Source organism: Trichomonas vaginalis, chromosome V (assembly GCF_026262505.1).
Source record: "Trichomonas vaginalis G3 chromosome V, whole genome shotgun sequence".
In the NCBI taxonomy this organism is placed as follows: domain Eukaryota; phylum Parabasalia; order Trichomonadida; family Trichomonadidae; genus Trichomonas; species Trichomonas vaginalis.
Window position 1 is genome coordinate 656,234 of NC_067207.1, and position 12,541 is coordinate 668,774.

The following is a 12,541-nucleotide window of genomic DNA, read 5'->3' on the forward strand; positions in this document are numbered from 1 at the left end:
TAGCAGAGACTTAAGTTCTGTTGCAGATATTCGAAACGACTACCAACAACTTAAAGACAAACTTAAAACTCAGGAGAAGATTTGTCAGGCTTTGGGTATAATGTTAAACTTGGTTGAGCACAACCCTGTAAAAGTGAACTCATATGTCATCGCACCTCATGAAATTTTGAAAGAACTATTGAAACTTTTGACAGAGGCAGACGATATAAACATCAAAGAAATAGAACCCGACATTGCTTGCTTGGTGTTTCATACAATGTCATTGACAAGATATACGTTATGAAAGGAGGTGAAACGTTGAACTTAAATATAGTTTCCCAGACGTCATAAAAATATTTGACGACCACAACATTTCATTAAAATTTACTTGCTAAGTAAATGGCAGAAGACATAGTGGTTTATACTATTACGACTAAAAACCCTGAGTCATATAATTCTATAACAACAAACTTACAAAGTCCTCAAGGACGATATTGTAAACTGACCTTAAACACGATGACGACTAAAGCCTGTTTTGCTCTTTTGACACCAGAAGACTTTGTTGTTGTGAATGGTAAAAAATACTTCTTTGAAGATACTTACTCAGATATACCACCAACAGGTTTTGTTGACTTATTTAATACTTTAAGGACGGATGTAACATGTGCTGCAACTAGAGCAGGTTTCATTATGTTTGGATGTCCGACTGAGTTTACTATAAACGATATGAGCTATAATACAAAACTTATATCTGGTTTTTACTACCAACAGTTTCCTATAACAGGAAAAGGTGTCATACAAGGAATGTCTGTTCCATTGACTTTAAGTACACCTATTTTATATATTGTTTCAAACTTAGGTTCAAAGTGCTATTCGAATGTCGACAGAAACTACTATGACCAAAAGATACTCATGCGTATAAACAACACTTTCTCTGCTGGTTTGCCTATTGTTCATTCGAATGCAGAGTTTTCAGCTTTAGTGAACTCAAACACTTTAGCAAACATAAACTTAACCTTAGTCGACGCAAACTTTGTTCCTGTAAAACTTTTATGTCCTATGTATTTGTCAATGACGGCAGAAAGTTTCGAATTGGAAGATGCAACTGGTGAAAGTATTGTACTACAAGAACAACTTCAACAACAAATAGCTCAAGAACAACAAATGCAACAAATGGAACAAATGCAACAACAAAGTCAAGAATAAAAAAATATTTTTTTTATTTTTATAAAATGTACAGAATAGACGTTTCAGATTTTTATGACTTCCAAGCGTTCAGAAATATGTGTCCATTTAGAGACTATAACAAAGCAGTCGAGAATTTGAAACGTTTAGTCATTTATGTCGACTCTGCCCCAGAATGTTATGTTATGAAAGAATGGGATGTTGTCTTTAACAAACCAAGAGCGACAATAGTTTCAGAACAAGAATGTAGACAGAAACTTAAGAAAATAAAAGTCGTACAAGTTGGCATGAAGATGTTAGATGCTTGGGATATCTTATTGTCAAAGTTAGAAGATTTTTCAGTTCGTGTATAAAGTTCTATACACCATCTCCAAACTTCTATTCTATCTTCACTGGATATAAATATGAACAAGTAGAATGGAAAGAAAATATTATAGAAGCTTGGTTAGACCATGTCAAAGAAATTATATGCAATGGAAACGAAAAGGTTTATGAGTATATCTTATGTTGGTTTGCAAACATCTTACAACATCCAAGTGCTAAAAATGAAACTGCTCTCATTATAATTGGAAAACAAGGAACTGGTAAGAACACATTCTTTACAGATATTTTGTGCAAACTGTTAGAGGGCTATTCGAACCCGAATATGACAAACTTAGAAAACATCTGCGGTAAGTTTAACTCCTCAATAGAGAATATGAAACTTATAGTTTGCAATGAACTTCAAAGTATAGATACAACAAAAGTTTTGAACTCAGATGCTTTGAAGAGTCTTATAACAGACAAAGTTGGAGTTGTTGAAAGAAAGTATAAAGACCAAAAGAGTTTGTGAAAATGTTGCAAATTTCATCATGGTTTCAAACAATGTTGTTCCGATGAAGTTAGAAAGTTCTGACAGAAGATATGTAGTTGTCAGAACGTCAGATTCTCATATGCAAGATACAGAATATTTTGACGACTTAGCAGAAACTTTGACACCTAACTTTTACAACCACTTGTTCTCATATTTATGACATTAGATATTTCTAAGTTCAATCCAAGACAAATTCCACATACCGAAGAAAGACAAACATTGTTAGAAGCAAACAAGAGTGTATATGAACTGTTTATAGATGAGACTAACTTTGAGTGTTTAGATGAAAGGTCATTGTACGATGAATATAAACAATATTGTCAGAGTATGGTTATATGGCAGCGTCTAAACGAACATTCTTGGCAAATGTCAAAAATTTTTAGACATACAGAACGGCGTATATACAAAGAAAAATTTTTCTGAGTAAATTTTATAAAAAATATATTTTTATTTTATTTGAAATGTACGCTGAGTTTGTTGGAAAAGACCTAGATAACGAAAATAGATATGCGCTATTCTGGTTAGATTGTCCTTATGAAATGTATGAAAAAAAGGCTTTATATGAAGAATATAGAAAATATTGTCATGAAAACGATATAAGACTAAGCTCTAGAGAAAAATTCTATGCTGGTATAAAACATTTTCAAGTTCGGAATGGCAAATATAGAAAGAAATAATTTTTCTGAGTAAATTTAAAAAAAATATTTTTTTATCCGATAGAAAAGATGACGAAATATATTTCAGTCAACAAATATATGACAGAAGTCAAAGATAACTAGCTCCATTCGCTTATTTGAATGTTTACTTCTACCATTTTGAAAAGTCTACATTTGACAAAGTTTGGAACATCGAACCAGTTAAGTTTGCTATTGTGACTAAAAATGGTGCGAAATTTGAAGACTTAGACATAGAAGGTTTGTTAGCAGTCAAAGAAAATTTTGACAGAAGGTTTTCAAACCTTAAAGAAGGCAAAGCATACAAACTTGTTATACCTTATGAACCAAAGAAAGCAGACGACTATGAATATTATGAGTCTAAGATAGTTGAAGTTCAAGGTAAATTGGGTAAAAAGATTTTAGAGTCTAAGCCAGTGTTTGCTCCTAAAGAGGAAGAGAACATTGACATTGACCCAGAAATGTTCTAAAAATAAAATTTTATTTTTACATGTCAAATTTCTTTTCTCTGGAACTGGCTCTGGTTCTTTCTTCTCTTCTTCTACTTTCTTTTCTTCTACTTTCTTTTCTTTCTTTTCTCTCTTCTTCTTCTTCTCTGGTGGAGTTATGTCAAATTTCGCAACCATATTTATGTAAAAGTTCTTTGTCCTTTAATAGCTCTTCTATTCTGTTTTCTATTTCATCTTCAAGAACAGCGCATGTGCCTTCTTTGCATTCTAAGAACTTTTGTTGGACTTCATCTTTCCAATCGGCGTCATCTCTGTCAACAAGTCTGTCATTGACAAACTTAAAGACTTCTCTGCCTAATGTTTTATGGTTCTTGTCATATTCCCAGAAACAGAACTTTAGAACAAATTCACCTTTCTTGTTTACACTATGTAAGATTTTATGGTCGACAGATGTTTTGCTGTCGAAAAGCTTGTCTCGAATATAGATAGCGAAATCGCTAGACATTTTCAAAAAGATAAAAATTTTAATTTTTCTAAAAATATGTTAGAAAAAAAGTTTGCTGACATTGACAAGAAATTTGAGAATGTTTTAAATAAGAACAAGAGGAAGTTGGAAAATGCTCAGATAAAACCCATACATGACAAGTTCTTATTTGCTCAGAATGGTATAACAGGTCTAATTGCACCACCTGGGTCGGGTAAGACTTTCACTTATCTTAAAATGGCTGCACAACAACAAGAACTAGATGAGAAGAACCCATTCTATGAGTTAGTTGTTATTTGTAGTACTTCTGGTCAATTTGACCAAACCGTAAATTCGTTCAAAGATATTATAAAAAAGTCTAAGTTAGTATGTATAAAAGACTCTGAGTTGTTGGATTGGATAAAGAAGTACCAAAGAAGAGTTTTGAAGTACAATGCTATAAATGAGTATATAAATTCGAAGTTTAAAGACCCAAATGAGGAAATGCAGAGAATATTAGAGAAGAAACACTTCAGAAACAAACAGAAAGAGATAGAATACATTTCGAAGAAATTGCAATCTTACGATTGGAAGACTTACCCTCACAGATGTCTTCTTATCTTAGATGATTTCGCCTCTCATCCTTTGTTAAAGAACAGAGAACAAGACATGTGTCGAATTCTTAAGAAGCTCAGCACTTTAACATCTCTGTTGTCATTTGTGTACAGACAGCAAAGAGTTTAAGTAAGGATGTTAAAAGAATACTTACTGATATCATACTTTTCCCTGGATTGTCCGAAGACGATTTCATGGAACTTATGAAAGAGTCCATGGCAGGTAAGTTTGACAGACATGAACTATGGGAGAAGTACAAAGTCATACAAGACCCTCATACTTCTTTCAGAATTCACATCTACGCGAACAAAGTTCAAATTGTAAAAAGTCAATAAAAATAAAGAGTTTTGTGCTGAATTCAATAAAAATATATTTTTAGGGTAGATGGGTATATCTAACCCGATTTCTAACCTCATTTCTACCCCATATGTCCTTACTGAAAAAGTACGTGTTCCATATGTCATTTTACTCAGAATTTTACTCAGAATTCAATAAAAATATATTTTAGGGTAGAAGGGTATATCTACCCCGATATCTAACCTCTTTTCTACCCCAGTTATTTTATAAGCGTTTTACATGGTAAACATTGTGAATTCGTGAAATTCTAAACAATTTCGTAGCTTCTATTTCTTCTGTCAGTACATCGAATGTTTTAACAATGCCGAAGGTTTCTTTATATTTCTTCTTGACATCTGAAAGAAGGAAATCGTCAGCTGTTGGATAGTTTTTGTTCAGAAATGTCAACATGTCCATTTTATCTTCTGCTGGTTTCTCTACTTCTTTCTTTAAGTCAGCATAGTCGTTTCGCATACGTTCTATCTCTTTGACGGAGTAGTTATATTTCCTCATTGCTGCTTTACATTTTGAACATTGTGGGTTCATTTTAGCATTGTACATTGAAATCTTACCTGCTAGTATGACTAAGGCGTCAATGTTTTCTTCACTCGAACATGCGGGTTTTATTTGTTCGTTCCATACCTTACCCTACTATCTTTATCTCTTATTTCCCAACACATTTTGCAACTAACGAAACAAAGTTGTCGTAGGTCTTAAATTCTTCCAGATTTGTAAATGTCAGACATTCTTATATACCATGTCGCAATCTTTGTCCATAACTTATGGTTGCAATGAAACCAAGGAATTCATAATTTACTTTACGTATGAACTTCTTTATTTCTACTGAGTCAGTTGCTTTGACTTCTATTTCGTCGAATTCAGGAATAGTTAGTTTTTGTTGTTGGATTTCAGGCAATTTGGGTAAATGGTCAATAATGTCCTGCATTTCATAAAGATACTGTTCATTTGTTTCATCTTTCGCACTACAGTCTAAATTACTTGTTAAAAGTTCTTGCTTTATCTTCTGGATTTTTGTTTCGAAAGTATATGAAGAAGGAATGAAGCTTTTCATCTCTACTAACATTGAAGTTGGGTTCATGACTAAAGAGTTTGGTGCTGTTGTTGCTAACATGTTCTTACAATAAAAATAAAAAAATATTTTTTTAAAAAAACCAACTTTATTTTTTATTTCGGGAAAACTCATGACAAATTCAAGAGGGTAGAAAAGAGGTTAGAAAAGAGGTTATATCTAACCTTCTACCCTAAAATATATTTTTGCCGAATTCATGAGTTTTGGTTGAAAGAATACGGTGGAGCCAAAAGTGGCTCGACCTCAAAACAAGCATTTTCTGTATAAAATTCATGAAAATTCATGAGGTTAGAAAAGAGGTTAGAAAAGAGGTTATATCTAACCTTCTACCCTAAATATATTTTTGCGAATTCAGCAACAAAATTCAAATTGTAAACGGTTTAATAGAAAAAGTGTTATTTTTTCATGTCCGAAGACTCGAAGGTGCAACACTTCCAAAATACCGACGAACTCAGAAGAGCAGCATGGCAGTATGTTCTTGACAACTTCTTTGAGTTCTCCAGGTACACCTTGGAAAATGCTGAAGAACTCCGACACAGAGAATTTGGAGAAATTGCACTCCAATACTACCTTGACAAACAAAGGGTAAACAAAGGGTAAAATAAGACTAAAAACTTAACGTTTAAAAAGTGACATTTTTATGAGCTCCGAGTCACCGAGAAAACTTGGTCAGATGTTAGCAGCTTACTTCCCTGAGGAGGATGGAAGCGTTACATACGTAAGGTTCAAAAACAACGAACCTGGAATTGCGTACCAAATTCGCAATTACATGACCATGGAAGAGTACGAAAGGTTTCTACAAGAGAAACCAGCTCTAAACAACTCAGAAAAGAAAGAGTAAAAAGTTTAACTCGTAATTGTTTATTTTTTTACTTGTATGGGCAAGCTGCAAGAATGAAGTCGACTATCTCAGTCTTTGTCTTGACCAGTTGGACTGCTCTTGCGAGTACGTCTGTTTTGCGGTCTCCAGCTGGTGTCTGACCTTCGTAATTGCGCATGTTCTTGAGAGCTCCAACTGTAAATGGTTGTAGGATGAAGAGTCTCTCAGACTGCTTGAGGTAGTCTTCACGGTCACGAACCGAATCTGTGGTACGAGTCGAATCGGTCGATTTGAGGGAAGAGATGAAAGCCTGTCTTCTTCCATAGGGGCTGTGGCATACTCTTTGCGTAAACGGTTCAGACCTTCTTCGAACTCTTGGTCTCTCTTCGATTGGATTGAATTGGAATTGGGGTGGAGGGTTTGACATGAACATCCAAGGGTTAGGGAAGTAAGGCATGGGTTGAGGAGGGTAGTTTGGAAAGCCTTGTGGTGGGTAGTTTGGAAAGCCTTGTGGTGGGTAGTAACCTTGAGGTGGAAATTGGTAGTAATTCGGAGGTCCTTGTTGGAACTGAGGTTGCTGTGGGAGCCTTGTGGAGGTGGAACCTGTTGTGGTGCTGGAGCATGCTGTTCTTCTGGCTGTGGAACGGGTTCAGTAGGTGGGACGTCGGACATTCGTTTGTGTCTTAACCGTCTTTGTTCTGAAACAATATAATATTGTCTTGAAAAAGTACAACATTGTCTTGAAAAAGTACAATATTGTCTTGAAAAAGTACAACATTGTCTTGAAAAAGTACAACATTGTCTTGAAAAAGTACAACATTGTCTTGAAAAAGTACAACATTGTTCTGAAAAAGTACAACATTGTTCTGAAAAAGTTCAAGACTTGTTCTGAAAAAGTACAGCTGTACTCAAATTTGAGAGACATTGTACTGAATTTATACAACATTGTTCTGAAAAAGTACAACATTGTCTTGAAAAAGTACAACATTGTCTTGAAAAAGTACAACATTGTCTTGAAAAAGTACAACATTGTCTTGAAAAAGTACAATATTGTACTGACTCAGTATGGAGCTTGACCCCTTAGACGAAGCAATTTATCTAATTGAGGTAAATGAAACCGTGAAGGAATATCTCAGCAAGTGCAAACCAAGCAAGTCCATTGGCTTCTGGTTGTCCAAGAATAGTGTCTTAAAGTTGGAAATTGAAACAGGTGTTGCAATTCAAGTTCCAGAAGGCACTGCATTCGATGATATTAAGGATGTGAAGAAAGAAGCCCTCTTGAAGTTCTTCATGAAACGTCCTTGGATACTACTTCCATATCGTGAGAGCCCAATTCCACGAATTACACAAATTCTCAGAGCACTACTTCACTACTCTGGACAGCCGTTCTTCATAACCTCAGAAGGCGACATCCAACCAATTCAGTAAACATCTCATTTTAACTTCACTTTTTTTATGTTTTTACTCACACTCGTACTCAACAGGTTTGTGTACAACTATTTCAACTGTGAACCTTGTATTGACCGGTCTTCCTGCAAATGCAAGTTCGGTCAATACACAATTTATGGTGGCAAGAAAGACAGTGGGGAATGTTATTCTGACATCTGTTGTTGCGCTCGAGAGAGAATTGAAATTCCAGACCCAACTCCAACAAGAACTCTCAAGTTGCCGAAGACTCATGTGAAGAAGAAGCCTTCTGGTAAGTTTCTTATAGCCATCTATATGGCACGCTTTGAGTAAAAACATTTTTTTTTCTTTTTTGAATGAAGCAAGTTAAATTCGTCCCACACCAATCTCAATGGACCGATGAAGAGTTTCAAGCTATGGTTGAAGGTGTTGAGAACGACATAGACGGCGAACTTGAAGGAGCTCAAACCACAATTGCAACCAAAATTGCACAAGTCAAGAAGAACAGATAGCTCCACTTAAAGCTACCAAAGCTACTCTTGACCTCATGGATAGTTACCGTTTAGAAGTAAAGAGTGGAATAAGACAATTAAAATTAAAACTTCTAAACTACGAAGCTATACTCCAAAAGTTAGCAGAAATGAGAAGACTTTACCAGAGCTACTTACATGTAAGGGACTTACCTTCAAGCAGTCCGACCAAAGATGAATTTTCTGACATTGTCCCAATTTTGTCCGAAAGTCAGCTCAGATGTTTCGAACTGCTCCCAACATATCCAGAATATGAACGTTTGCCTGAACTCTTCCGCAATCTCAAAAAACGTTTTTTGGTTCTCATGTTCGAAACTTTTATCGGAAGAGACAACAAACGTTCAGAAGAAGAACAAGATATTATTTTAAACTTGTTGTATGACTTAACCGTCATAACAAGCTTTTTGAAGTAAAACCGTCATTCTCAAACCACTTCATTTTTTCGATGTCCGAACAAGCACCGAAGCCGAACACAATGGCAGATGTCCTTTCAATGTTGCCAGACAAGCGCCCAGTTCAAATTCAAATTTTGAATTTGAAAGCTCATCTGACAAACACCGTTAAGACTCTCCAAAGTAGTCTTATGGAAGAGATGAAGCTAAAGTGATGTCCTCATGAACCAAGCTTCCAATGAGAAATCCTGAATGATTTGACGGAAACCTTGCGCATTTACGAGAGAGAGAACCGAGACCTTGCCAGACTCATCTACCGTTTCTTCGAAGAGATAGACGCCATCTGGAAGGTACTCGGAAAGGACAGAACCTCCAACACCGTAATTCGTGAACACAGAATTGAAGAAGGAATTGTCGAGGAAGAAGAGGAAGAAGAGGAAGAAGAGGAAGAAGAGAAACACGAAGAAGAGGAAGTTTGGGCAACCCTTGTTGCCGATGACGCTTACGAAATTTCCCAACCCTACCCATACCAAATCCGCAACAAGGAGACAGGCAAGGTTCTTACCCCAGTCCTCAACAACTTGGGACACTTGAACCTTAACCTTCGGAATCGCGGTTCAATCTCCATGGGCAAGCTTGTCGCAATCAATGGGTTCCAAATCCAACAAGAAGACGAAGGTCAGACACATTGACGGTGACAAGCTCAACAACCGTAAGGAGAACCTCGAGTGGTTCTAAGAGTAAAAAAATTTTATTTTAGGGGGAAACCCCAAGTAAATTTAGGTGTTTATTTAGTTAAGTAGGTTAAATTAAGGGTAATTTGGACAAGTAGTTCCTGACCCTGAATTGGACTCTTTCGTCATCCCAGTTGCGTAGGAGGTCGTCCCAGAGGAGTTGGTAGAATTGCCAATCCAAGGACGATTTGTCCTCCCAGGCATTGAGGATGTACTGCTCGTAGAGTTCATGACCTCTGCCTTGCACCAGACACCCTCTCCCTTGGAACGTAAGGCTTCTTCGAAGTGCTCGAATGCGATTGGCTGCGACCATCTGAAATGACACTTTTTGTCCGTTTGGTCAATGTTCGTGTCTCGTGCCATAGTCGACGAAAATACAACAAACAGGTTATATATGAGTTTGAGACCAAGAATGGTGTAACTCGACCTGTCCGATTCAAATTCGAATAAAAATTTTTTATTTCATGCAATGTTTTATTTCTGTGCCGTCTTCAAGTATGCCCCAGTACTTACGCTTGGAGAGGACATGAACTTCGGTGAAAATTTTGTCCAATTTGAATTGACCCATCTTTTCACCGACCACCCATTTCAATGAGTTTGTTATAGCCTTCTTCGTTCGTCATGAGTGCGTCAATGTTCTCATAGTAAACCTTCACTTTGGATTTGACTTCGGAGAAGAATTTGTTGTAGTTGTCAAGGACTGCCTTTGCGAACTGAGGGTAAGACCAATGTTCGACAATAGGTTTTACTGTGGTTACTAAGCCACTTTGACCTTGAGTGAATTCGTACTTCAAAACAAAAGGAGAAAACCTTTCAACAAAGTTGTCGACCTTCTCATAATGTTTACTCTTCATCTCTTGAGGTTTCTTAATGGAATATCCCCATGTCGAATTCATAAGCAATTTGAGTGTCATTGCAAGTTTGGGGTTTGAAGCTTTCCTAATATCATACAGTTGTTGTATGACTTTTCCAACTGTATAGTTCCTTCCTGGGAACTCATCTTCGTTTGGAATTCCAGTCGGGATATATTGGACGAACCTCATGTACGCAGCGTTAAGGTCGACATAGTATATCTTTTCATCTGAGTCGAACTTGTCGCAACCAATGGGTCCAGTTCGTGGAAATTCAAGTGAGTCTCTTATCTTCTGAGAAACTTCGCCTGCTATCTCATAAACATCGTCGAAGCAACCTGTTTCATATAAAACCTTCTGACCTAACTCAGATGCTCTCCAATACAATTTGACGTCAATTGGATGTCTCAATGGAAGTTTGTTTATAGCATCTTGAAGTTCTTGCAACCTCATTGGAAGTTCTTCTGGTTCAGGTTGGTATCCGAACAATCCAACTCCTTTTGGAACTGTACTTCTTTTGTGCTATAACTTTGTCTGGAACAACTTTTGGTCTTGCTAACAATGAAAAGTTTGTTTCGTCTTTTGGTACAAAAGTTTCTGTCAGCTTGTCATCTGGAATTGGTTCCAACAAACCTTTCTCGAAAAGAATGTTTACAGCTCTGACAATGTTGCACTTGCCTTTTCCGAACAATGGGTTTGTAAGACTTTCGTTCAACATGAAGTGGTTGTGGACAATTACAATCTTCAACCATGGTAAGTCTTTGTCAACAACATAGTCGTCATGTGAAGAACCTTTAGCTGTAGGTATGTTGACTCGGATATTGACATTTGCCAACGGTGCAATTTTTGCCAATTGACCTCTGAGAATGTACCTTGTCTTCACACATGACTCAAGATACTTCATCTTCTCATCTGTAACAAGACCAGAGTTCCTGAGACATGTAAGAATACAAGGTTCATTGACAATTGTTTCAATTGAATTGTAAATTCCATACCTTGTCAAGTCAATGTCAGACTTATTTATGAACGGGAAGTATCCAGCATGTTGTCTGACTGCTTGAGGGTTAGGTTGGTACCATTCGAACTTACACTTGCAATTCCTTCAATTGCATTCAAAATGTCTGAGTCGGAGTCAACCATTTGTTCTCTCTTTGTAGTCTTGAAAGCGTCAAGAAGCATTGCAGCTGTTGTGACATTGCCATGTGCATAGTAAATGTGACCATCCAAATCTGTTATGGTATCTGAGATTGTATCCTTTCTTATTTCCGTCTTGAATTGCAGCAAGTACTCCCATGAAGCCTTCTTTGTTCTTTCCTTCGTCAAAGTTTACTGTAAAGGTTCGACCAGATGTAATTTGACTTCTAACTTCACGATACTTTCATATGCATATCTTGTTCTTTCCATGGGAGCATGTGCGTCTTCACCTTTTCCTTTTTTCCTTCTCAAAGGATGCAATTGTTCGTCATGTTTCCAGTAGAATCTGGCAAAGCCGTCGTGTCCTTCAACTTGAGGTTCACTAACATCGAAAGGCATGTCCATAAGACGTTCTTCTTCTAACCTCTCTAGTCTGTTTGGATAATTTGCGCGTGCTGTTTCCAAGTCCATTTCATAGCGAAGACCAGACAATTTGTCATAGACTTTTATGGGTCTTCCCTTCCTATATTTAAACTTCTTTGAAACTTTCCAACCATATCTTTCTAACTCTGCTTTTATTCTAGCAGACTTCTATCCATTCTATATGGGGGCATTTTTATAAAAATAAAAAAATATTTTTTTCTTTACTTTACATAACCGCCTGCTGCCATAAGTCTTTGACGCCAACCCATACCAGCTAATGAAGGTTGACTTGGTTTAGTTTGGAAACTAACTTTGGTTTTGGTTTATCTTCAGTTTTTGGTTTCTTCTTCTATCGGTTTTTCGTCACTTTTCGGTTCCTCTGACTTTACTCACTTGCAGGTATGGTTGTGTCGTCAACATCTTCATAAATATCATATGCCATTTAGTTTTTGTTTTCCTTTCAACTTTTTGTGTTTGTTTGTAAAGTTTAGAATATTTCGACTCTAAGTCAATGAGATGTTCTATAATGAACTGTTGGTCAGTGAAGTAAACTTTTCCATCTGTTGTCTCGAAAGCTCCTTCAGACTTCAATATTTTATTTGTGAG

General features: G+C 36.5%; 4 protein-coding genes and 5 pseudogenes across 9 annotated transcripts, besides 1 other annotated feature; 6 read left to right on the forward strand and 3 right to left on the reverse strand.

Moving 5' to 3' along the window:
* Window positions 1-12,541: part of a mobile genetic element that runs on past both edges of the window.
* TVAGG3_0257210 (protein of unknown function, DUF4108 family) lies at window positions 2,859-3,161 on the forward strand (the record flags this gene model as incomplete). Its single annotated transcript, XM_051228266.1, has 1 exon — window positions 2,859-3,161. A coding segment is annotated over one exon (303 nt), but the record flags the coding sequence as incomplete, so codon positions are not given.
* On the reverse strand, window positions 3,178-3,645 carry TVAGG3_0257220 (annotated as a pseudogene). The gene has a single exon. A coding segment is annotated over exon 1 (468 nt).
* Window positions 4,150-4,553, forward strand: TVAGG3_0257230 (annotated as a pseudogene). The gene has a single exon. A coding segment is annotated over exon 1 (404 nt).
* TVAGG3_0257240 lies at window positions 4,829-5,686 on the reverse strand (annotated as a pseudogene). The gene has a single exon. A coding segment is annotated over exon 1 (858 nt).
* Window positions 6,285-6,485, forward strand: TVAGG3_0257250 (uncharacterized protein; the record flags this gene model as incomplete). Its single annotated transcript, XM_051228267.1, has 1 exon — window positions 6,285-6,485. One exon carries the CDS (start codon window positions 6,285-6,287, stop codon window positions 6,483-6,485), a length of 201 nt encoding a protein of 66 aa, XP_051097997.1.
* TVAGG3_0257260 (uncharacterized protein) lies at window positions 7,530-7,892 on the forward strand (the record flags this gene model as incomplete). Its single annotated transcript, XM_051228268.1, has 1 exon — window positions 7,530-7,892. One exon carries the CDS (start codon window positions 7,530-7,532, stop codon window positions 7,890-7,892), a length of 363 nt encoding a protein of 120 aa, XP_051097998.1.
* TVAGG3_0257270 (uncharacterized protein) lies at window positions 7,920-8,204 on the forward strand (the record flags this gene model as incomplete). The annotated part of the gene is made up of 1 exon (XM_051228269.1): window positions 7,920-8,204. The coding sequence occupies one exon, from the start codon at window positions 7,920-7,922 to the stop codon at window positions 8,202-8,204; it is 285 nt and encodes a 94-aa protein (XP_051097999.1).
* Window positions 8,228-8,814, forward strand: TVAGG3_0257280 (annotated as a pseudogene). The gene has a single exon. A coding segment is annotated over exon 1 (587 nt).
* On the reverse strand, window positions 9,985-12,111 carry TVAGG3_0257290 (annotated as a pseudogene). The gene has a single exon. A coding segment is annotated over exon 1 (2,127 nt).